At 39.4% G+C, this 24,506-nt stretch overlaps 2 protein-coding genes across 2 annotated transcripts; one reads left to right on the forward strand and one right to left on the reverse strand.

Annotated features, from left to right (window-relative positions):
• Positions 1-2,659: 2,659 nt before the first annotated feature.
• LOC306713871 (uncharacterized protein) lies at positions 2,660-15,440 on the forward strand. The gene is made up of 7 exons (XM_079183711.1): positions 2,660-2,774; positions 3,791-3,880; positions 4,252-4,537; positions 4,949-6,033; positions 10,953-11,232; positions 12,406-13,622; positions 13,654-15,440. The coding sequence occupies exons 3-7, from the start codon at positions 4,261-4,263 to the stop codon at positions 14,233-14,235; spliced, it is 3,441 nt and encodes a 1,146-aa protein (XP_079039837.1). The 5' UTR covers positions 2,660-2,774; positions 3,791-3,880; positions 4,252-4,260; the 3' UTR covers positions 14,236-15,440.
• Positions 15,441-15,816: 376 nt separating this feature from the next.
• Positions 15,817-22,249, reverse strand: LOC306713872 (F-box only protein 15-like; the record flags this gene model as incomplete). The annotated part of the gene is made up of 9 exons (XM_079183712.1): positions 15,817-16,083; positions 16,715-16,839; positions 17,138-17,283; positions 17,711-17,793; positions 17,875-17,998; positions 18,228-18,428; positions 18,874-19,098; positions 19,980-20,084; positions 22,026-22,249. 9 exons carry the CDS (start codon positions 22,247-22,249, stop codon positions 15,817-15,819), a joined length of 1,500 nt encoding a protein of 499 aa, XP_079039838.1.
• Positions 22,250-24,506: the final 2,257 nt, after the last annotated feature.

Here is a 24,506-nt window from a genome sequence, read left to right on the forward strand (position 1 = left end):
TCATCTGAAAATACAGAATATTTCTGGAATCTAATCCCCCCAAAAGTGTGATGCAAGAACAATTTGGTGTTCTTATCGTCAGTGGTGGAGGAAGAGTTCAGATGTACTCAAGTAGAAGTACTAATACCACGCTGTGAAAATACTTTGCTACTAGTAAAAGTCCACTACAGAAAATACTTCTTCCCTAAAAGGATGTAAGAATAATCACAAAATAAGTTTGAAATGGCCTGTGATTACTTTTCTATTAAATATTAGAATATGACGAGCATATTTCTTTATAAATTACACACTGATTAAAAAAAAATCCTGCTTGATCTACTTAAAATAAATGCATATTATTGAGTAGATCAAACTAGTTCATTTTTGTACTTAAAAATGATCTTTTTTATGTCAAGTCAACTTAACTTTATCATTTACATCAAGCCAATGTATTTTACAGTGATTTTAAGCGATTGTTGCTTGAGAAGAGATATTTGTTTTAAACCTATGAGATGTTTTGAACACTGAGTTTATACTCTGTCAGTGGATGAGGGATTTTCCACAAACTGAACAATGATTATTATTCATCACATTTGCCTAAAGACATATTCAACATCAGCCATCAACCATTAACTTCACTGACTTTTGAACGAGGCAGAGCTGATGTGGCCCACACTGGCTCCTCCCACTTTATAACTGCAACAAATTTGCACTCATGTCTAATGTGTATAATATGTTATCTTATGTCTGTATTTTAGGAGTTGTAGTTTTGTGTATTTATAGTGTATTCTAACACATCTATTCATTCATCAATGCAGTATGTTTTGTTGAAAACTACACATTTCTTACAGTATAAAGTCGTTAATCACAAACTGGCTGGATGGTGTTTCCTCAGTAAGAAGATCTCATGTTGGAAAATCAGCTCGAATGAATAGTAACAGAAAGTAAATAACAGATTTAATTTCTTTAACAGAACTCTTTGGTTTTACTTAACTCTAAATAATTGTTGATCATGACACTAGGATCATTTTAACCTGATCACAGACTCTAAATGTATCTTTTAATTTTTCACATAAACACATGCAGTGTAGCTGAAGTAGTAAAAGAACAGCACTGACACTACAACATGGTCCTTAAAGGCAGAATCAGTGAAATATGACTCTGTACTACCATCTAGTATCAGCTGTATGAAACTACAAGCAGCAAACACTGTTTTTAATTAACTTACAAATGTTCCTGCTCACCAGTTAGCTCACAGACGGCTGCAGAGAGATTAGACCCGAGACTAAATGAGTCCAGCTGGTTAATATTAAACTTAAAAATTCAAATAATTGTTTGTCAAGCTGGTGATTGTAAAAACTGGTCTGAAAGGCAGTTCTTTGTTTGCTCGTCTTCGCTAGTGTGTTGATTTAGAAACCGCAGGTGTTCAACTGCTTCATAGAAAAGAAAAATAAATAGATTGGGACTTTAGCCGGGGTTTAAAAGTGCTGATAGATGGAGAAGTCTGGATGTCGAATATGTTCTGAGGAGATCAGAGTCCGGATGGATTGGCCATGCAGAGCTTTAAAAACTAATAAAAGAATCTTAAAATCATTATATTTTTGACTGGAAACCAGTGAAGCTGCAAGTTGAACGAGCTGCAAGAGAAGACTGACTCCTACATGAAGGTAATAAAAGCCAATTTAAGACCAATTACAGATCTCCAAAAGAAAGAAAATGTTTATTTTTCTATTTAAAAAACGGTACTGGTAATGAGAGTATTGAGAGAAAAGTAACAATCATAATGCTAACCAGTCAAATTGTTTCCATCACTTCCTTTTTAACCTGTTAGATACTGTTGTGAAATTGTCATGATTGTCGTGTGAATTCTTGAGTTATGGCTAAACAAAAAAGTGTTTTGTGAGAACATTTTAACAAATTCCTTCCGGGCATTCCCGTTAATGTGTTTACAAGAATGTAGTGTAACTATGACCCGAACACAAAAGGGTTAATAAAATACCGTACAGATTTGTAAAGCCCCTTTAAGGAAAATGTGTGATCTTGGGCTTTATAAATAAAATGAACACTGACTTGTCAAAGAAGTATAGATGCAAAAATACAAGCAACAAAATCCACATAAAACAGAACATCGAGGCACAGAGAAACATATAATTATGCATAATAATCTTTGGTGGGCGTAACAGCTGATACACGTGTCTTTAATAGAGTGAAAGAGAGAAAGAGGGATAAAGAGCATGTGTCTACGTGGCAGAGAGTGAAGCCAGTGTTAGAGTGTGTGTTTGTGTAGCAGATGAGGGATGTGGAGGTCTAGAAGAACCAGCTAATGGTTAACGTCCTTATCTGCTGAACAACAGCCTGTATATGTATATATAAAACGTCTTTTTTTCCTTCCTCCGTCAGCCGTTTTTCAGAGTTGTACCTCTTTGTAGGATACAGGTAATTGAGTTGTTCCTTTCAGCTGTTTCCCTTGTCTAGTTCTCTGTGTTTGTAGAGCTCGAATTTCACCGTGCTCGCTTGTAGTGAACATGTGACGCTGTTGTTGGCGGTCTCTGCAGGTAGAGTGAGCTCTTTTCTTGGCTGATTTATTGTGTTCGTCAGAGTTTTGTTTGAGGAAAAAACCTATTTGTCTCTCATGTCGGGTGCTTGAGAGTCCAGAATTGTCTCTTTCGTGGGTTTGTTTTAGAGAGCCAACAGAGTGGGATGTGTTTAACCTCAGTGAGTCTCTATGAGGTCCTGACTGAATTCAAGACTTTGGCGCGGTGCCTGGAATTCCATGTGCTGTGCGATAAAGTCTGGTAAGTTTATTGTTTATGGAAATGAGTGAGTGGCTCACCTCCTGTGCAGCATGGTGGCTTCTGAGATGTGGATGGCGTCGTATCCGTATTTGAGCTTTGCCCTTCTTTGTTGGTTGTTTCTTTGAACGTCTGTTTTGTCTTTGTTCGTGACGGGAAGCTTGTTGAAGCGCTCGCTGATGTCTTGTTCCGAGTGGTCCAGGTCGTGTGAAGTTATAATCTGGTTTTGAAATAGAGAAAATAAAAAAATAATGTTGTATGATTGTTTTTTCTTGGATTAGCAGTCTAACTGGAGGCCACCACTTCTGCAGTTGCTCTCAGCTGTACAGAACATTTTTGCATCTTTAAACTCATTGTTTTTTTTTTAAACTTTACTGTTTTGGTTGAGTCTCATCCGCTCTCATCAACATCATCGGTTTTAGCCAAAAATCTCTGATAAACAAACTGTACGCTTCCTGCAAAGTTAGAAACTCCATAAAATAGAATTTGTTTTGTCTAAAGTTACCATCTTTAGATATGTGGAGTTAACCAAAAGATATTACGGTTGTGTTCAAAGGCTTACGTTTCATTATTAGAAATGTCAACATGACTTTGAATGACGTTTCCTTACTTCTGGAACAGAACCTCAAAGTTTCAGTTTCGCTTTGAATCTCTATTTTCCTAATTAAAGCTTTTTTCATGTCTTTTTTAAAACAATACCTATATGTACAGAAAATGATAATGATAATGACTTTATTTTACCATAGTCTCTTTATTTCAACCTGCTCTGCCTTCACACTGAGCTGTGGTTCCTCTGGCCTGTTGTCTTTTCTACTTGAATTGTGACAGTTTAATTTAATATAATTATCTGATTATTCACTCTGTCAATAATGTTATGAACCTCAAAAATCCAACAACAGTTGACTCAAAACCAAGCATTTCTATCCATGTTGTATCCAAACTGTAATGTCTCTTTGTAGCATTGAAGCACAGCTGATTCGTTGAGAAGATGTGATGTCACACTGACGTTTTTTTATTAGGTTGGGAAGGTTTGAGGATTTGGCTGCAGTCCGACACGAACGGCTGAGAAGCAGCAAGTCGCTGTAACTTCATCTGGAGGAGTTTAACAGGTAAGTTCACCTTCTGGAAACACGTGTGATTAATGAATTATTGTCCGTCATAAATTATTATAGTGTAACAATGTAGAATGTACTCGTATATATTAAAAAAATTATGAATTGTATTAATTAAAAAGTATGTGAAGTAAAGATATGATCTGAAATGCTCCCAGATTTCATCATAACTATTTATCATGGGTGAGACTCGACATGTCACAACTGGCCTCACAGAACTTCTGTACAACCAGAGGAGTCGCCTCCTGATGGGAGAAAAAGTTCCTCCAGTCCAAAAACGCCTAGCTTGTGGAACTATTTGGTCAAAGAGGGGCTATTGATCATCCAATTAGAAAACCTGCAATTATTAGCATTCTTTGTTTTGCTAGGGAACCACGATGACAGCACACGATCTTTTGAAAACTATGGCGAACCTGTCAGAAGAACAGTTCAAGGAGTTCAAGTGGTTCCTGAAGCTGGAAGACATCCCTGAGGGCTTCTCAGCCATCTCAGTGGCCCAGCTGGAGAGGGCAGACAGGCAAGACACGGTCGATCTGATGGTGCAAAAATATGGCTGCCCTGGAGCTCTGGAGATAACCATGAGCATTCTAGGGATGATCAGCAGGAATGATCTGAAGCAGTGTTTGTTCAACACCGTTAGCTCCAGACCAAAAGGTAAGTTAAGGGAAGGTGAAAAAATAATGATGAAAAACTAAGAACTTTCTCATGCATCGCATAAATTATTATATCATTATGGAATATGTATAGTCTTCAAACAGTAATAACATTTTATTTAAATCATAGTTGTCGAGTTGGTCCTAAGCACCTCTGGTCTCTTTTTCTCACAGCTATAATTTAAATGTTTTAGATACATATTTAATGAACATTTAGGTAAATAAAAGTATCGGATCAGACTCGGTATAATCAGGTACCCAATATTAAAGGACTTGGATCAGGTTCAGGAAAAAAAATAACTTGATCATCCTTACTCAAAAGAGCAATTTATAAAATTAAACAATTGACAAACAATACAGAGATCCGTTCTGTAAGATTGACCAGATGTGTTTGTGTTCTGCTTTATTTTAGACCTTAAGAATCATGACTCTCCTCTCAAATGTGAAAATGGAAGAATGAAGTCCAAGCTTGTGGAGACAACGGCTGAAATTAAGCTGATGATCCAGAAGAGAGAGATGAAGATTTTGGAAATCAACCGCTCAGCAGAGATCAGCAGTAAATTTGCAGACACACATATCGCAGACAGTGAGCAGGTCTTTACTGTTTTGCAGCAGTCTGTCAAGAGAATTCTGGGTAATCTCATTGAGGCAATCAAAGAAAAGCGGGAAACGACAAAGAAACAGTCCAAAGGATTCATCCAAGAGCTGGAGGAGGAAATCTCTGAGCTGAGAAAGAAAGGCGCTGAGGTGGAGCAGCTCTCACGCACCGCAGACCACCCTGACTTTCTGCAAAGAGTCTCGTCCCTTAATGCTATTCCACCCACCAAGAACTGGACAGAAGTCAGCGTCCCTCCACCGTCATATGGGAGCAGTGTGGGGGTCGCCGTGAATCAGCTGGAGGAAACACTCAAAACAGAGAAGGAGAAATTGATTGCTAAAGTCAAGCTGAAAAGGGTCCAGCAGTTTGCAAAGGATGTGACTTTGGATCCCGATACAGCAAATGCCAATCTCATTTTGTCTGATGATGGGAAAAAGGTTTACTCTGGTGATGCAACACAAAACCTCCCAGACAACCCAGAAAGATTTAATCATGCTATAAATGTCTTAGGGAAGCAGAGTTTCTCTTCGGGGAGGTTTTACTACGCGGTTCAGGTTAAAGGGAAGACTTCCTGGGATTTGGGCGTCGTCAAAGAGTCTATCAACAGGAAGGGGTCAATCTCAGCAAGCCCCGAGAATGGCTTCTGGACTATATGTTTAAGGAAAGGAGATAAGCACAAAGCTCCTGCTATCAATCTTAGTGTAAAAACTCCGCCTGAGAAGGTGGGCGTGTTTGTGGATTATGAGAAGGGTTCAGTCTCCTTTTATGACGTAGACTCTGCAGACCTTATCCACAGCTTTACTGACTGCTCCTTCACTGAGAAACTCTACCCATTCTTCAGTACCGGTCGTTATTACGATGGTAAAAACATCACCCCTCTGATCATCTCTACTGTCAATTACAACGATTAGATTTGACAGATCAACTAAGCAATTTAAGAAACATCGCAAATTATAGCAACTGTGATGTTTGTGATTAAACAAGTTAATGATCTACAACAGTGTAGGAGATGAGTGAAAATGTATCAGGATTTGGTTTTAGTAGCCGAATGGAGCACTAGATGGAGCCACGCCCTCTTTGTTGAAATGGAGTTAGAGATGTGTGTCTTTGAATAAATGTCTTTGATGTCATTGTGTGGAAATCTCTTCCTCGTATTTGCCTACTGGCTTTCCCAGTTAGCTAGTGTTGAAGAACTCATGCAAAGTCCTGTTCAGCTGTTTACTGTAGTAGAATGTTTTAATGGTATACTGGTACACGGTGAGCTTTCACACAGAGGGTTGGTCTGAGAAAGTAAGCCATCCAGCAAGGGGTTCAGAACTGATCTACAGTGTAAAATCCTCTGTTACTATAAAAGTCCTGCATTCAAAATATTACTCAAGTAAAAGTACAAAAGTATTAGCATCCAAATATACTTAAAATATCAAAAGTAAAGGTTCTCATGATGCAGGAAAATATCTACTTTGTTATTGGATTATAGTCATTGATGCATTAATGTGTTCATCATTTTAATGTTGCAGCTGGTGAAGGTGGATCTCATTGTGTTACTTTATATACTGCTGGCTAGTTTAATCTATAATAATACATCATCATTTACTAGTTGATTTGTTTTATTGTTATTCGGAATCTGTAAAGTAATCAAAGATATCAAATAAATGTAGAGCAGCAAAAAGTACAACTTTAACATGAGATGATGTGGAGTAGAAGAATAAACTAGCTCAAGTACTTCAATATTGCCCTTTAGTACAGTACTTTAATAAATGTACTTTCTTACACTACAACATATTTAATAGCTAATAACTAATGCAAATTGTAACAACTACTAATACGTTTAACATCACAATTCATAATAAATCTGGAAAGTAAACAACAGTTTGTGAGGTACACGACTACATTTTGTTAATGATTAAGATTTGTACTTTGCATGAAAATAATGTGCCAGAGTTCACAAAAGCCCCAAAAGTCCTGGAATCCAATAAATGTATTTCTTTGTATCTGTAAGCGGATGACTTCCTTTAATTTAGAGCAACAGCCCTTTAAAGATGTCTGTGCACGTCCCCGCAGTGGAGGAAGTAAGGAAACTGTCACAAGTCTCCACTCTGGATCACAGCAGGAAGAAAAGTCATAAAGACTTTATCACCAGGTATTATGAATTGTATTATGTTGATACATGGAATTTGCCCCGGCACAGTCCGGGCAATGTAGTTTGATGTCAAATATTAACAAATTCATTCAGATTATGCAACAAACTGTCCTGACGTGTTTGTTTAAGTGGTATTTACTGCTTTTTTCATGTTGGAATAAATGTTCAATATTTAACTGCAAAGTAGTAATGCGTGTTTGATACCTTCATGTTTTTGCATTAAATCATACAGTTCTGCTCTTATTCTATTTCTATGGCCGGCCTGTACGACTGATTTGTTAGGATTTTTCAAAACGTTAAGCTTTATTTGGTTGCAGTAGCGCCACCATCAGGACCAATGTGCAACAGAGCTACCCAAGTATTGAGTGTACTTGTGGATTGTTGATGGGATGGATGAAATAAATATGTTAGATGGAGAGTTGCTACGTGCTACATACTGTATTCTCTCCTCTTGTTGCAGCTGGTCTGAAGCTGTGAGCTTCCTGTGTATCTGATGTGAGCCAGCTTTTTAAAGGGGGAGGAGACACGCTCTACTTTCTTTAACAGGAAGATGGTGAGCACCGACTGATAAACCTGTATGGTCAGTGTTAAAATAGCTCACAAGAACTGATGGGTGGAATATTCTAGATGTGTTGTTCACCTTAATAAAGCTGAAGGACTCAAAGGAGGTGCTGAATCTAGCAAGGTGAGTTATTTTCTGTGCTGAATGGTGCATTGTTTGAATGTATATTACATGTCTAGTTTCTTTTTTAAGGTGTCTACTCATTGTCTCTGCTGTCTACTTAGTATTTTGGAGGGATGACTGGGTTAAATTAACCCAGCCTCTAAAATGATCAATACTATACTATAGTGTGACTGTTATATTGTTCTCAGCAAAAAGATGAGCTACAGAACAAGAATAACAGTGTAAATACACAATGATTCAGCATGAGATGATGGTTTTGAGGAGATTAGAGCAGAAAAGACACACAGTAAAGTGTGATAAAAGTTGGGTGAGCGCTCCTATGGAAGCCCAGAATTCATGTTAAATATTGTTTAGGCCCATCATTAAGCCCTGCAGTGGGTATCCAGCTGTGCAATCATATATTTTTTTGGCCCTCTGAGATGATCATTCTCAAGCCATGACCTAGTTTCCTTCTTGGGATAAATTAAAGTTTATCTTGTCATAGTGTTGGGAATGAAAAAGAGCGTGTTTGAGTTATCAGCATAAATGAAAAACTATATTATTGAAATCAATAGAATTATTAATTTCAGTAAGATTATTACCGATAATTAATAATTACGGGGCACCACCCTGCGAACAGGGACCGATAAAACAATAAACTAAGTCTAATAATTAGTGTTCACTCACACTGTCAACAGTCTGAGTACTATTACTCATTCAGAGTGAAAGTGAAGGTTTGAGTTCGAGCAACAGGCCACATATCAGCTGTTATCACAATACATGCACAAAGTAATCACAGACAGCTGCTCTTTAAAGTATAACAGAGTTTATTAAGTTCCAATAATAATGATCTAGTCAACTAATATCTAAACTAACAACTACTATACATTCATGAGCATGCTAACTGTGGTAAGAGGCAGAATATGTGTGTGTGTGTGTGTGTGTGTGTGTGTGTGTGCGTGCGCGTGCATGTGTTTGGGGAGAGGCGAGAGGTTGATAAAAGAAAAGGGAGGGGTAGTTTCACTCAAATCAAGGCAGAGAAACTGTTAACTTGTCACACAGAAACCGGCGGTTCTGGTTTTTAAACGATAGTCACAGTCAGAACAATACCTCCTTTCTTGTGAATTGAATCGCATGGAACGGCAGAGAGCTGGGGGTGAAGCAAACTTTTATAGCAGGGCTGAGCCACAGGGGGTCCTGGGGTGTCTGTGGCACTCGGCCAATTAGATCGCAGTGTTGATGTTTTATTGCTTTCTTAATAAACATTCCTTGGAGCTTGCTCTTATCAACAAACTCAGATCAGGCCTTCGGATGAACATACAGGCCTCAGTCAGATCCCATTGTTTCAGACAATAGTTTGATCATTTAAAAAAAAATGTAAACTGAAAGTTCAAATTAAAAACTAAGTGAAGGAAAGGTTTTTTGGGTTAAATATAACTTTGATTTAGTTCTGGAATTGTTTTGAATAAAATATTTATTTGAATTTTTCACTTTCATATATATTTTGATAATTCAGATTCAAGGCCTTGATCTGGATTTGGGGGCGAGGCATTAACTGAGAGGGGCGTTTACTCATGAATGACAGCATAAGAAAGAAGTCTGAGGAGCTTCCTCAACCACGTTGCCTTCAGGAAACGTAGGTTTTTTTCAAATGATCAAAACTATTTGGCTCCATACATTCACACTCTAACGTTTCGTTTTAAAACTTTTACTACGTTTTAGAGACCCTTAAACAGAGATGTTTGAAAACACTACCGACGCAGTTTTAGTTTGAAAACTCCAGGGTTGTGTTGCAGTGTGGACGGGCAGAAACGGGGACATTTGGGTAATTGGGTCTAGTAGTCACGACTTTTCCTTCTCTGATTCGTCACAACAGCAGCCTTGATTATCGATGGACTACCAGTGGTTATTTCAACATGGATAACGGATTACAGGTGTTGCTGATCTTGTTGTCTATACTAACAGCGTTTGGGTAGTTAAATTCTGTATTTTATAATTCTACTACTGCTGACATGACGAGGAAGCAGCTGTTATTTGAGCAATTAGTGAGCAAATTATCAGTCCTACGGAGCGGACGTCTGAAGTCACGGTTTGAGGCTTAGAGGGGGACGATGGACACAAAACTGAGGACTTTCCTTTTCTTATTAATGTTTATTTTGTTCTGCACAACTATTGTAAAGTTCACAAAGAAACTGTAAACAAACAAAAGCATAAATGCTCTCCAGTGAGACAGGGACTTGAGCCACCCGGCAGAGCTACGAGTGAGAGAACAGACAACGAAACCGATGAAAGGAGAGAGAGACGTGTGTTGACATAGTTAATTGACCCATAATCTAGAAAACTTTGATTTGTTAGTGATCATTTTAAAAGTAAATTTGATGTGTGTGTGAGAGATATATCTTAAGTACCAAGCACAACCTTTAGTTATTAAAGAGTACAATCATAATATTTACCGTTCATGAACTCCTGTAGAGGTATGTGAGGTAAAAGTGTTTTAAAAGTTTATTGTTTGAGCCCCATTTATTGCTTTCCTGTATAAAAGTAAATGATGCTGAAATACAAGAAGAGAGCAGCACTTTATTGTACTGGCTGTTGTAATTTATAAAAACATGGAGCAACATTATAAATTAGACAAAATTATTTCATATGACAGACAAATTTGTGCCACTAGAATATCTGTTTTAATTTCTGTTCATAGCTAATTAGTTAGAAGGGTTGCTCTTCCATTTTTTTTTAATCCAATAATTGTACGTCGTTTTGGACAAAAGCGTTTATCAAATGAATGTAATAAAATGTATTCGGCTTGACTTTATGTGTGGAAAGAAAAAAACAGTCAAGATAAGACTTAAACTATAAAAATAGAACTTGGGTCCAAACAACATGTTTCATTTATGATTCACATTTACAACAGTTCTGCTGAAGTTGCAGCGGAGGGGATTCATATTTTTATATTTTTTCTATGTTTTTAAAAACATAACCCTCAGAGATTCAGAATTGTCCTTTATTTTTAGCAGGCAGCCATGACGGCAAAACTTAAAGAGGAGCTCTTGAAATATCTGGAGGACTTAAAAGAAGACGACTTTGATAAATTCAAGTGGTTCTTAAAGGAGGATGACGTCCTGGAAGGCTTTTTAGGCATCCCAGTGGCTCATCTGGAGAAAGCAAAAAGGCATGATGTGGTGGATCTAATGGTCCAGAAATATCAGGGTCCTGGAGCTACGAAGATAACCACGGAGATTTTAGGAAGGATCAGCAGGAATGATCTGGTGCAGCGTCTCAAAAATGTCAGCATTGGTAAGTTGGTGGTATGTAAGAATAGAAACATCTGAAAAGTAGAGGAGTGTCACACTCATAAATGACTACATGAGTTATGAACAATCTATTGATAGAAATGTCCAAACTAAAAAATGTAAAGATAAATTCATCATTTATTACGCCACCATATAGTCATGATCAGAGGTAAGGTGAGATGGCGATCAGCTCTCACAACATATATGGCAGCAGATATGACGAAACAATTAATTCTCATCAATCTTTGGTTTAAGGTGCACTGATACCACGTAGACTTATGAACTGGCCTTCTGACCGATCGTGGTGTTTGTTATGGTCTAGTCTGAGGTTTGCACAGAAGTCCAATAACAAAGCAACACCTCTGAGTCCAGGTCCTTCCCCACCAAACAGGTTACATTCCGCATTGCACAATTTACAAAGCAGGGGGTCTGCATGCCAAGGGCTTTACATTCGCCAATCGACCAGCAATGCACCAAACCCTTACGCTCCGTTTTGTGGGTCGTTAGCATGCATGGTGGTGGCCCCATGTGGGTTTTTTTCGAGCCGAGTCTGACCAAGACCAGCCCACGTGGGTGGGTTCAGGCCTAGTTTCCAGACCTCTCCGAGGCCTTGCTCCAGGAGGGGGACCCTGGTTTTAAATGATTGTTGTGTTCCTTTTTGGCCAATCAATGAAGTCTCTTATATAACTCAGGGTCTGGCTCATGGAAGACCTTAGCCTAACAACATAGTTCTCATGGTCACAGAGACATACAAAACCTACCATGATGATAAGGTGGTGATTCTCGGAGGAAGTCCGTGGTCACTCTGTCAACTTTCCCATACATCTGATCCATCTTATAGATGATCAGCTGACAGCTTTGCTAATCAAGTGGACCTGCTGAGTCCACAGGTAAAAAGACCCCTTAAAGACAGATGGGTACTCAAAACTAAGTATACACGTGAACCTAAACATACTGACACCACTCGAGTGCCCTTTTTCCTGAAATTGCTTTGTGAGAACAAAACGCATTGCAGTCCTATTTTTTGAGGCAGGCCGACCAACTGAATTTCAATCTGTTTCCTCTTTTGAGCTCTGCAGTACACGGTATGATGAGGTCAAACCTTTGTTTGTTACATTTTGACACACACTACATTGACTCAATGATTAAAGTCTGTGTGTTCTCTGTCTTGTTTTAGATGTTGCTAAGATTCAAAGAAAGAACCCACGACTAAAGTGGGTCCAGCAATTCGCAGTGGAGGTGACTCTGGATCCTGATACAGCTCATCCTGCTCTCATCCTGTCTGCTGATGGAAAACAAGTACATCACAGTGATGTGAGGAAGCCACTACCGGACAACCCTAAGAGATTTACCAGCTATGTGAACGTCTTAGGGGATCAGAGTTTCTCATCAGGAAAATCTTACTTTGAGGTTCAGGTTAAAGGAAAGACTGACTGGACTGTAGGCGTGGCCAAAGAGTCGATCAACAGAGGGAAAAACAGCTCACTGTGTCCTGAACATGGCTACTGGACGCTGTGGTTGAGGAATGAAGATGAGTATGTGGCTATTGATGACCCGTCAGTCCATCTCTCTCTGAATCGCTATCCTCAGAAGGTGGGAGTGTTTGTAGATTACGATGAGGGTCTGGTCTCCTTCTATGATGTAGATACTGCAGATCTTCTCTACTCCTTTAGTGGCTGCTCCTTCACTGAGAAGCTCTACCCATTCTTCAGTCCCTCTACTAACAACGGTGGTATAAACTCTGCCCCTCTGATTATCTCTCCTGTCAATTGCCAACTGAACCTTAATAAGCATGAATTTGGTGACCAGACAAAATATGAAAGAAAGAAGGCTGAGCTGATGAGAGTCCAGCAGTGTGCAGTGGAAGTGACTCTGGATCCTGATACAGCTCATCCTGCTCTCATCCTGTGGGAGGATAGAAAGCAAGTAAGTTGTGGCGATGTATACAAGAACCTCCCAGACAACGCTAAGAGGTTTACGAAATGCGTTAATATTTTAGGAAAGCAGAGTTTCTCTTCAGGAAAATCTTACTTTGAGGTTCAGGTTAAAGGGAAGACTGCCTGGACTGTAGGCGTGGCCAAAGAGTCGATCAACAGAGGAAAAAACTTCATACTGAGTCCTGAAATTGGCTACTGGATGATGAGGTTGAAGAATGCAGATGAGTATCTGGCTATTGATAACCCGGGAGTGCATCTCTCTTTGAGTCACCATCCTCAGAAGGTGGGAGTGTTTGTGGATTACGAGGAGGGTCTGGTCTCCTTTCATGACGTAAATGCTGCAGATCTTCTCTACTCCTTCACCGGCTGCTCCTTCACTGAGAAGCTCTACCCATTCTTTAGTCCCGCTACTAACAACGGTGGTATAAACTCTGTCCCTCTGATTATCTCACCTGTCAATCCTGGTGGTCAAAAAGAAGAATGAAAGAAAGAAGGCGGAGCTGATGACGATCCAGCAGTTTGCAGTGGAGGTGACTCTGGATCCTGATACAGCTCATCCTCATCTCATCCTGTCTGGTGATGCAAAACAAGTACATCACGGTGATGTGAGGAAGCCACTACTGGACAACCCTAAGAGATTCTACAGATGTGTGAACGTCTTAGGGGAGCAGGGTTTCTCTTCTGGAAGATTTTACTACGAGGTTCAGGTTGAAGACAAGACTGCCTGGACCTTAGGAGTTGCCAAAGAGTCGATTGAAAGGAAGGGAGTTGTCACATTGAGTCCCAAAAAGGGTTTCTGGACGGTGTGGTTGAGGAATAAAGAGTATGTGGCTAATGATAACCTGCCAGTGCATCTCTCTCTGAGTCACCATCCTCAGAAGGCGGGTGTGTTTGTGGATTATGAGGAGGGTCTGGTCTCCTTTTATGATGTAGATACTGCAGATCTTCTCTACTCCTTCACCGGCTGCTCCTTCACTGAGAAACTCCTTCCATACTTCGGTCCCAGTCCTAACGACAATGGTAGAAACTCTGCCCCGCTGATCGTTTGTCCTGTCAATCAAAACGATTAATCATTCTAATTGATCAGAGTTCTGATAAGCTTGGCCAGAGTTGTGCTGTGCATCCTGTCCCTATAAGAATAATTGTCTATATCGTCTCACCTTAAAGTCACCAGTGGAGTTATTAACCACTTGCAGTGATATGTTTGATGAGCAGGTTGGACTCTTGTATCTTGTACTTCATCAGTACTAATGCAGTTTTTGTTGGCAAGAAAACTCCTTTTAGAGTTAAAGGTCTACTAACAAAAGAAAGTGAAAGTGAAAACATATCTTTGAATGTCCAATGGGTGTGAACAACTTTATAATAGAATGTGTGGTAATTTGTTGCTTTATTTGTTTATTTTTGCTTTATTCATTTATATCTTTTGATTTTGTTAAACAAGTCCAACATGTGCTCTAAATGAACTGTAAACCAGTGTTGTCTGGCCACTAATAAATAGAATAATAATACAATACAAAATTGAAAGTGGCTACAAATGAAGAACGTAATCTTTATTTTATCTTTGAGACTTGTATATGGACATAAATGGGTATTTAATAAATAAAATTGACGGATGGTTTGAATGATTTTTGATTTAAGTTGTGTTGACGAACTGATACTTCATTTATGTGGGCACTTTTTTTATTACAATGTAATGCTATCAGATGTAATAAATATAATCCATTTTTTTATTTTTCTTATTTTGAAATGTTGGACTTTGGGATATAAATACAGTGGTTCACTGTAAGATTAGTTTAAAAATACAACAGTTGTCAATAAGAAAATCAATGCAAGTTTACAACAATCACACTAATCAATATGCTCTCAATGTTTGACATGATGTGATCTGTTCAGTTGGGTATTTTGGATTTGCACCTCAATGTTTTATTGATATTTATGATCCTTACAAAAATCTTCACTATTTTCTGAGCATTTTAAATAAAAAAAAAAAAATTTTCTTCCATTTATAGAAGCAGTTTATTCTTCACATGAAATTCTTCCATTTGTTTGTTTTTGAAAATAATAAAAGAGTAAATCCTGAAATTCAAAATAAACATAATATCTAGTCTGTTTTATCTCCTCACTGATATTATTTACAAATTACATTTTCCACTTTTTACATTTATTCAACAAGTGTAATAGAAAGAAAAACAACAGTGACTCACTTCCTGTATCGGTAACAATTTAACAATAAACCCATTTTAGAGGCTTCTCTTAACGTAACATAAAATGTGTATTTTTCTACTAAAAAACCGTCCAAACTCCTCCGACTAATGAATACATCTTCTTTATTTCCATTCTCACAGAATGTAACTAGCTTTTTGTACAACAAACTAATATACGTTACTGAAATTCAAAATGAAATGTGGCACTAAATGCTTTTCCAGGATCCAGTCACTGATATATTTACACATTACATTTTGTACCTTTACTCTATAAATGTAATAGAAACAAAAACAGTGACACACGATCTGCATTGTGAACAAAATACAAAAATGAACGAATGCAGCTGCAGCCGCATGAGCTTGAGATAAACTACGATGGGATTTGTTGTTGTTGTAGACGACTGAAGAACTCAGCCGCTGCATCAGAACCGTAAAACATCTTCCGCTTCAGTACGCTCTGCTGAAGCGCTTGTTGACTTTGGCGACAGGAACGTAGACGACGAGGCTGACGACGAAGAACTGCTTCTGCTCCTCCAGCCAGACCAGCTTCATCTTCACGTGACCCTCGGGGCTGTAGAAGTGCATCAGGAAGTGCTCGCCGCCGTAGTCCACGGCCAGCGGCCACTTGGTCCCCACGATGAAAATGGACGAGCTGACGCACCAGAAGGGTTTCTGGAACTCGTCCAGCAGAGTCAGAGTCATGATGCAGCAGTTCTACGGAAGAACCGTCACAGCTGAAATAAAAAGGGATGCGAACCCTTTGCCCCCCCCCCACCGAACGGCTGAGCTAGAAAACAAAACTGAAACAGACGTCGACGGCCGTGGTCAGGTCTGAATCCCTGTCTTCCAAAATCAGTGAAGGTGGACGGAGAAGTCGCGACCACGAGCTAGATGGTGAGGTGTGTGTTCTTCTTCAGGGTCTTTAGTTCACTACTTTACATCAGACGTACCTCCACTGAGCCCTTCAGGGTCTTTAGTTTACTACTTTACATCAGACGTACCTCCACTGATCCCTTCAGGGTCTTTAGTTTACTACTTTACATCAGACGTACCTCCACTGATCCCTTCAGGGTCTTTAGTTTACTACTTTACATCAGACGTACCTCCACTGAGCCCTTCAGGGTCTTTAGTTTACTACTTTACATCAGACGTACCTCCACTGATCCCTTCAGGGTCTTTAGTTTACTACTTTACATCAGACGTATCTCCACTGAGCCCTCCAGGGTCTTTAGTTTACTATCAGACGTACCTCCACTGAGCCCTCTAGGGTCTTTAGTTCACTACTTTACTATCAGACGTACCTCCACTGAGCCCTCCAGGGTCTTTAGTTTACTATCAGACGTACCTCCACTGAGCCCTCCAGGGTCTCGCTCTTCCAGGGCAGCGTGATGTTCCCCGAAAGCGATCTGTGCCGAGACAAGTTGTTCAAGTTGATGACCCTCAGCGCCACCAGACCGTCCTGGATCTGATCTGATGGAAGCAACACATCAGGTGTTAGAGATTTAAACCGTCTTCTGTCAGGACAGTTCCAGGTATTTTATTTAATCTGAGGTTAAAGTCAGACGGTAGAACTTCTATAAATATTGAAAATAGCGATCAGATTACTTATTTTTAATCTCAAACGCTACAACCCTCTAATTGATGTAATTTCCACGAATTAACGTCGTAAAAAATGTAACCCAGCCAGATGACATGTTACTCAGATTAAATTAAATGATCAGGTAATCAGATTACCTGTTAATCAGGTTACATTATGTAATCAGAGTACCTTTGCGACAGCAGAGCTGGCGGAAGTTTCCCGACATGATCTCGGTGCCGGTGTTGTGGAGGACAAAGTGCAGCGAGTAGCCGTGCAGACCAAACTCAGGGTCCGAGTTATCCACACGAGGAAGGGCGACCGGCTCAGAGTACGGGCTGCAGGAAGGGACAAAAAGGACGAATGAAGCAAAGCACCTCAGAGACGATCATAACCAGGAACGCAACAAAAATATTAGATAAAAACAAAGCTTGTGAAAGTGTAACTGAACTGATTCTTTGAAATGTATTTATTTGAGAATCAATAGTTTACTAAAATCTATTATCTTTAGTGAAATGCTTTGTTGCGCCCCCTACAGTACCGTTTGGTCATAATAAATAATAATACAAAATATACTACAAAGAGAATCTAAACAACAAAGTAAGAAGGTTATTAGGTTTTAAATGTATCAATTAACTAAAGGTAAGACAGAACTAAACAAATCTGTTAATTATTTAACATTTGACCAAATAAAGCTGCAGTGATGTGTTGTGAGCAGCAGAGGGAGCGCTCAAACGTCACTGAACCAGAAACATGTGAACTCACCAGGCTGGAGATCCCAGCAGACTTTTCTCCACCAGCTTGTGGAAGTGAAGGGTGATCATGATGAAGGCGATGGTGTCTTCACTCTAAACACACACATACATTTATAAATTGATCATAACATGTATTGATATACATTTAATAAAATAGAGTGTTGATCACTTTACCCTCCAGGTGCCGATGGTGACGCCGGGCTGTATATGAATCAATCTGATCAGGTTGTCGTTACCGAAGTTCCAACCATTATGAGCACTCAGGTCCAGCTTCAAGATCAGAGAGCGCCATCCAGGTCTGATGAAGAGGAGGAGGTAGAAGAGGTGAAGGTGAGGCGGTGGGAGGATCAGAACAAAACGTGGAGCAAATAGAACTTTTAATGATCAAGTTTACAAAGTAACATTATCACAGATCAATGATGTCCTGATCACATGTTTTACTGAATATTGGAGGAGAACGATGGTCAGTAAAACTTTATTGACACTGTGATGGTTAACGGTCCGTGACACCACCAGTCGTGTCTCACCTCCTGGCTTTGGGGCTCTTCTCCGTCTCCTTCCTGACTCCGTACAGCTGGATGCTTGTGATCTGAAGGTATTTGAGGAAGCGTTCTCCACTGAAGTGGACGATGGCGCAGGACTCGAAGAAGTACACTCTACTCGGCTCCAACGTGATCTCCAGCCCCGTACAACAACACACCGTCAGCTCCCAGCTCACGTTCAGGTTCCTGGGGAGAAGAACCAGATATCTCTGAGGTTTAGGGGTTTATAGTCTTATCTATTTAAATAAGGAGCTACTTTCATTCAGAGCCTTGAAACACTAATTTCAGATGTGACTAACTCAAGTTCACAAGAATGTTGGTTGTTGAACAAGGTTCTACATGGTTCTGCATTAGATGAGACCACTTCATTTTTATATATGTGGTTATTACCTTTTCTCAGACTTCACCTCGAGTTCGTGGGAAATCTGTATAGCACTTTGTGCCTATTAATACATTATTATTATCACAATTGTCATATTATTATTAGTCTATTATCAAAATAGCTGCCAATTAGTGCAAATTATCTCACCTAATTTATAGTAAAATGTTTATTTGACGGCGAGATTCATGATTTTTCCCTTTGGTTAACGTAGAGATATACGACATGGCCTTGGTCTACTTCCTGTCGTACCTGAGGACCCACTCCGTCCTCCAGGGTAAACCGGTGATCGGGCAGACGTCTCTCATCTCTCTTCTCCACTTGTTCACATCCTGTACGGTGGCGGTCCTAAAGTACATCTTCTTCCAGTGACCCGACAACCGACATTCCACCGACACCGAGTCGACCTCCAGCGCGCCGTCACCTGCCGCCGGCTTTGGCCTCCATGTTGTATTCCCAAAATCTGACATGTAAAACCTATGCCATATGACACTACAGGGAACAAACGTAGGAAATTGGCTGCAGGGAAGTAAACACAAGTTTATAATTATTATTGTTGTAATAAGTTACATCCTGTTCTGATCTGCTGAAGAAAAAAAAACTCCTGAAAAATATAAATAGTTTTGAGAAAAATTTGAAACTGAAAGTTCAAATTTTGGTCTTGAACTTTGAGAAAAAACGCATTCAAACTAAATAAATAAGTGAAGGAAAAGTGTTTTGGGGGTTAAATATAACAGTTCTGGAATTGTTATATTATACTTTCATGTATATATTTTGATATTTGAGGTCTTATATTTTTCAGTTGCAGATTTAATATTTTCAGATTCAGATCTTGTTCTTTTACAGTTTCAAATCGTATTTTAAAAACAGTAAAAACCATCAGACTCCTTCACAGTAAAAGTCCTCCAGCTCCTTCACAGTAAAAGTCCTCCAGCTCCTTCACAGTAAGAAACATCCAGCTCCTTCACAGTAAAAGTCCTCCAGCTCCTTCACAGTAAAAGCCGTCCAGCTCCTTCACAGTAAAAGCCGTCCAGCTCCTTCACAGTAAAAGCCGTCCAGCTCCTTCACAGTAAAAGCCGTCCAGCTCCTTCACAGTAAAAGCCCTCCAGCTCCTTCACAGTAAAAGTCCTCCAGCTCCTTCACAGTAAAAAACATCCAGCGCCTTCACAGTAAAAGCCCTTTACCTGATCTTTTCAAAGTAAGGCATGAAACAGGGGAATCTTGTGTGTTTACTGTGAAGAAGCCACAGTAGAAACATTATAGTTTGATTTGAAACCTTCCTAATAAAAATTATTTACATATATATTTATACAATTGACGGGATAAAACGGTGACACCATATGAACTGTTTGACTTACTCATCGTCGGCGAGCTGGTGGAAGGTTTTACTGACGTGGCTGATGCAGGACAGCGAGGAGGCGTCCAGGTACGACAGAATCTTTAGTAGAATCTCAGACGGCAGCCTGGAGAGAAAGTCATCTCAACGTTAAACAGTATTACTGGATAGAATGCAGTTCATTTCCTAGTAAATTCAGTCAAACTCCCACAAAATAGACATTTCCTTCAAACTACTGCATTTATTCAAGTTTATCACCAAAAATACATTTTACAGATTACACGTGAACACATCATGATAACGTTATAATGTACCTTCAGCCAGTACTCATGTTCACTGAGCAGAGCCTGAAGGCATCATAGTGTAACTGAAGTGAACCTTGTTGGCTAGCCGTTAGCGGTGCTGCTAACGTTACTAGCTCTCCTCTGATTGGTTGTTTACAATGAAACACGATCAGAGACTAGAAACACAAATTCTACTGAATATTGGAGAAACATCGTCAGTAAAACTTTACATTAAGTCTATAAATCTGGAACATTTAGAAAAATAAAAGATTTAAGCTGAGCTTATATAAACTTCTACTGGCTAATGTTTCTTCTCATAAGGTTCACAAAAAAATATATGAAAAATAGTATTTTCTAATTAATTTCATATTTCTGCAAAGTTTTACATCAATACATGTACAATTTACCAAAGTAAAACTTCAATTTCATGTTTTCAAGAAAGATAAAAAAATAAAATATATAACTACTACTAATACAACTTTGAGACTGCTCCCTAGTTTGTTTTTACTTAACTTACATTATATTTATTTAAATTGAGCCTTAGCATGTTTTATCTCATTTAAATAAATGTTTATCCCATCTTTATCTTTAACACACTATCACCCATGTATCAAAGTCAAAGTCAGCTTTATTGTCAATTTCTCAGTACCGAACATACGGAGGAGTTGAACAAACGGAGTATTCCTGCTTTGCGTTCCTGATGCCGAGGGACAGGCTGGCTCTCGCTCTTCTCAGGCCGGTTTCATGCCCGGCTCTGAAGGCGTTGTTTCTGGCCCTCAGCAGCCGATGCACTTCCCCCGTCAGCCATTAGCCCGAGTGATGATGTTTTTTATATGGGTCACATCATCAACGCACTTACTCATGTAAGAAGTAACAGCGTCTGTGTACTCCTCAGTGTCTGTGTGGTTGTTGTATGTGGCTGCCTGCTTGAACATTCCCCAGTCTGTTGTGTCAAAGCAGTCTTGGAGAGCGGAGGAGGCCCCCCTCTGGCCACACCCGTACCTGCTTCAGAACCGGTCTGGAGACTTTCACTCTTGGTCTGTATGCTGGTCAGAGTCGCTGTAAATTCCCTCGGCAGATAGAAAGGACAGCACGTGGTGAGCAGTGTTTACATACCACAGCAGCGTCCCGACACCACGCATCGCGGATGTAAACACAAACCCCGCCGCCGCGCGTCGTTCCTCCTGTAACAAGGGCTCCGTCTGCTCGGTAGCATGCTAGCTGCTCCAGTTGCACAGCGGAGTCGGGGATGTTGTCATTTAGCCATGTTCCCGTGAAAAGAAGCACACAGCAGTTCCTCACGTCGCGCTGCGCCGCCCTCAGCAGTCGTATGTGATCCATTGTATTGTCCGAGGATCGCACATTAGCCATGATAATGGATGGTATGGCTGGGCGAGTTGGATTAGCCGCTAGCCTAGCTCGGATTCCTCCGCTATCAGTGTATTTATAGGTGAATATATATGAAAGCAAAAGGTGTAGTCACCTATGTACCTGTGTAACGATACAGTGAAGTATTAATGTTCATACTTAAGTTATTTATATAAATAAATAAATAAACGTATCTTACCTTTCCATTAAGTTTTCTTCAGATTGAGAAGTTACAATTTGGCGAAATTTATATCCCTTTATTCTCGTTTCTGGCCATCTGGGTTAAAAATACAAAAAAAAGAATATATATATATATATATATATATATATATATATATATATATATATATATATATATATAAAATAATGTAATTATTCAAAGATATGTAAATTCGTCCTTAATTGGTTGCTGTCACCTGAGACCGTTCCCGCTAAACGAACATGGCGCTGCCGTTGGCTGGTTCTTCTTCCTCTTTCCGTCCGTTTGACTGTTACCACCCGTCCCGGACTCTCCTTCGCCCGGACCCGGTTTACGAAACGTTAGTGGTCTCGCCGGAGCCGTTTGGCCGCAGTTCGCGTTGGGGTTCCTCCTCAGACCCTCCAGGTAACTCGGTAAAAACGTCCCTCGTCCCGCCGCCATCTTTGAACTTCTTGAAAAGCTTACCGACTTCCGGTCAGCTTTCTTTTTCACAATAATAGAAATAAATAATTGGTTTTAGCGCATCCAAACCGCTGGCAGTCTAGTTCAGTCTAAATGACGGTATTTTATCACTTTTTCATTCCCCCATTAAAATAACAATCATTCACCTGACATCATCCACAGCTTAAAAGGTCCATATTTGTATACGTCTTTTATTTTTAAAAGATCCAGTGATTAAAGGATTTTAATGCTCTTTGTTTATCATTTTCAGGATAGTTAATTGCTGAATAAAAAAAGACTGATGCATTCAATATCAGTCAGAAAATAAAATAAATCCCTACATGCATGTGAGGGGTTGGTCACCAATAGTTCAGTGGTTTCCAACCTTTTATTTCATTAAGAAACCAGTTTTCTATCATTTAGTAAACAATGGAGATGACAAATATTATTGGAAACTAAGCAAGCAAGCGTGTAAAAGTTTTATTTATTTTTTTAATGCAAACTTAGACCCTCCATTGAGTCCCTATGCCTGGTTGGCCCACTTTTGGTGGTCCATGCATGGTTTTCTGGGTAACTTTGCAGAGTAAAACCATCTCAAATCTCTCAGTAAACCATCCTGTTTTATCACCTAAAAAGAAGGTGAGGTCATGTTCTGTGCTTCATTCTGTATTCATTTCTGCTGCCCTGAATGTGTACGTGTTACATAAGTCTCTTTGTAATTTCACTAAAAGCTGTGAAACCTGAGACCACGCACACTTTACACAGAGACCGCTCTCTTGTGTCTCTGATGTAAACACACTGTTGGTCTCCAAGCAGCCAAATAAACAATCACACAGTTTGTGTAAGTGATGATGTCCTCATACGGGAAATACTGGAGATGAAGAACAGCTTGAGCATCATTGTCTCTGTGGTTCAAACGGCACACGGTGGTGAGTATCACTGGTGTTATTGGTAATGTACTGAGAAGAATCAGTATTGTTGACATGGTTTCCTGCAGTTTGATTAATGTTAATAGTTTGACAAAGCCTTTGACTACTTATTGCTACAGATGCTAATACATTACTGTTGCTGAAAATAGCTTTAATAAGTGCAATGTGTACGATCTGGGCAGAATTGTAATTAAAAAAATGTATAAAAATGTTGCATCAGGCGGCAACCTCCGGTTCTGCAGAATGAAGCTTATTCTGAAAGCTGCATTCTCTCTAGTGTCCACCAGGGGGCGACTCCTCTGGTTGTATAGAAGTCTATGAGAAAATGACTCTACTTCTCTACTAATACTATACTGTACTTTACTATTCTATAGTATACAACAGTACTATATTATCCTGTTTACTATACTCTACTACTATATTAAACTATACTACAGTATATTATACTATACTATATAATACTTGCATTATACTGTAAATTACTATTCTATATTATACAATAGTACTATACTATTCTATACTTTATCTTATACTTGTACTATAGCGGTAGAATATGCTATAATTGTACCATTAGCAATATTAGAAGAAGAAGAAGAAGAAAACAAAAGAATATGGAGAAGGAGAAGAAGAAGTAGAAGAAGAAGAAGAACGAGGAGAAGGAGGGGGAGATGATAATCATGTAGGAGTGGGCGTATACATTCCAGAATTCATCAAAGGAATTGTTAAAATAATTACAAACAGGTTATCCGTGTACACAGCAGTAATCATCAGTCTTCAGTTAAACCAATGGACGTAGTTGTATGTTCACATTCTGCAGCTGCAACACAAAGAACAGAACGAGAGTATGTTTAACTGAAGTTTACGCGTCATTACTGAACTCGCAACATTTAGGAATAGATGCACGTCTCTGTTGGGCACCGGCTCACGGTGGAATAGAGGGAAATGAGGTTTCAGATAAACTTGCCAAATGAGCATTAAACAACAATGATATTTTTAGACATTTGTTTTGGGAGGTCAGAAGCAAAACCAGTCATACGGCGAAGAATTATGACATCTTGGCAGCAAATTTTGAATAATGACAATAAGGGTATAAATGATAACAACATTCAGACGTCAGTCAGAGTGAGAAGTGATAGAAGTAGAAAAGCAGATGCTACTTTCAGTAGATTAAGGTTGGGACATACAGGACTCAATCACATTATTATTGTGCTGAAATGATGTCATAAAGTCATGACGGTACACACTCCGGACCAGTAGGGGGCGGTATGCACCTTAAACGTTGGTTTGTAGTCCGCCAATGAACTGAAAGAAGAAGAAGAGGAGGAAGA

The sequence above is a fragment of the Pholis gunnellus genome, assembly GCF_910591455.1.
Source record: "Pholis gunnellus genome assembly, chromosome: 22".
Lineage (NCBI taxonomy): Eukaryota > Metazoa > Chordata > Actinopteri > Perciformes > Pholidae > Pholis > Pholis gunnellus.

Excerpts from the sequence above, each read along its gene's own strand:
- LOC306713871 (XM_079183711.1), top strand. The coding sequence starts at position 4,261 with ATGACAGCACACGATCTTTTGAAAACTATGGCGAACCTGTCAGAAGAA. Across the intron at positions 4,538-4,948 it reads CGTTAGCTCCAGACCAAAAG|ACCTTAAGAATCATGACTCT; the intron begins GTAAGTTAAGGG and ends GCTTTATTTTAG. Across the intron at positions 6,034-10,952 it reads TGATCATCTCTACTGTCAAT|GCAGCCATGACGGCAAAACT; the intron begins TACAACGATTAG and ends TATTTTTAGCAG.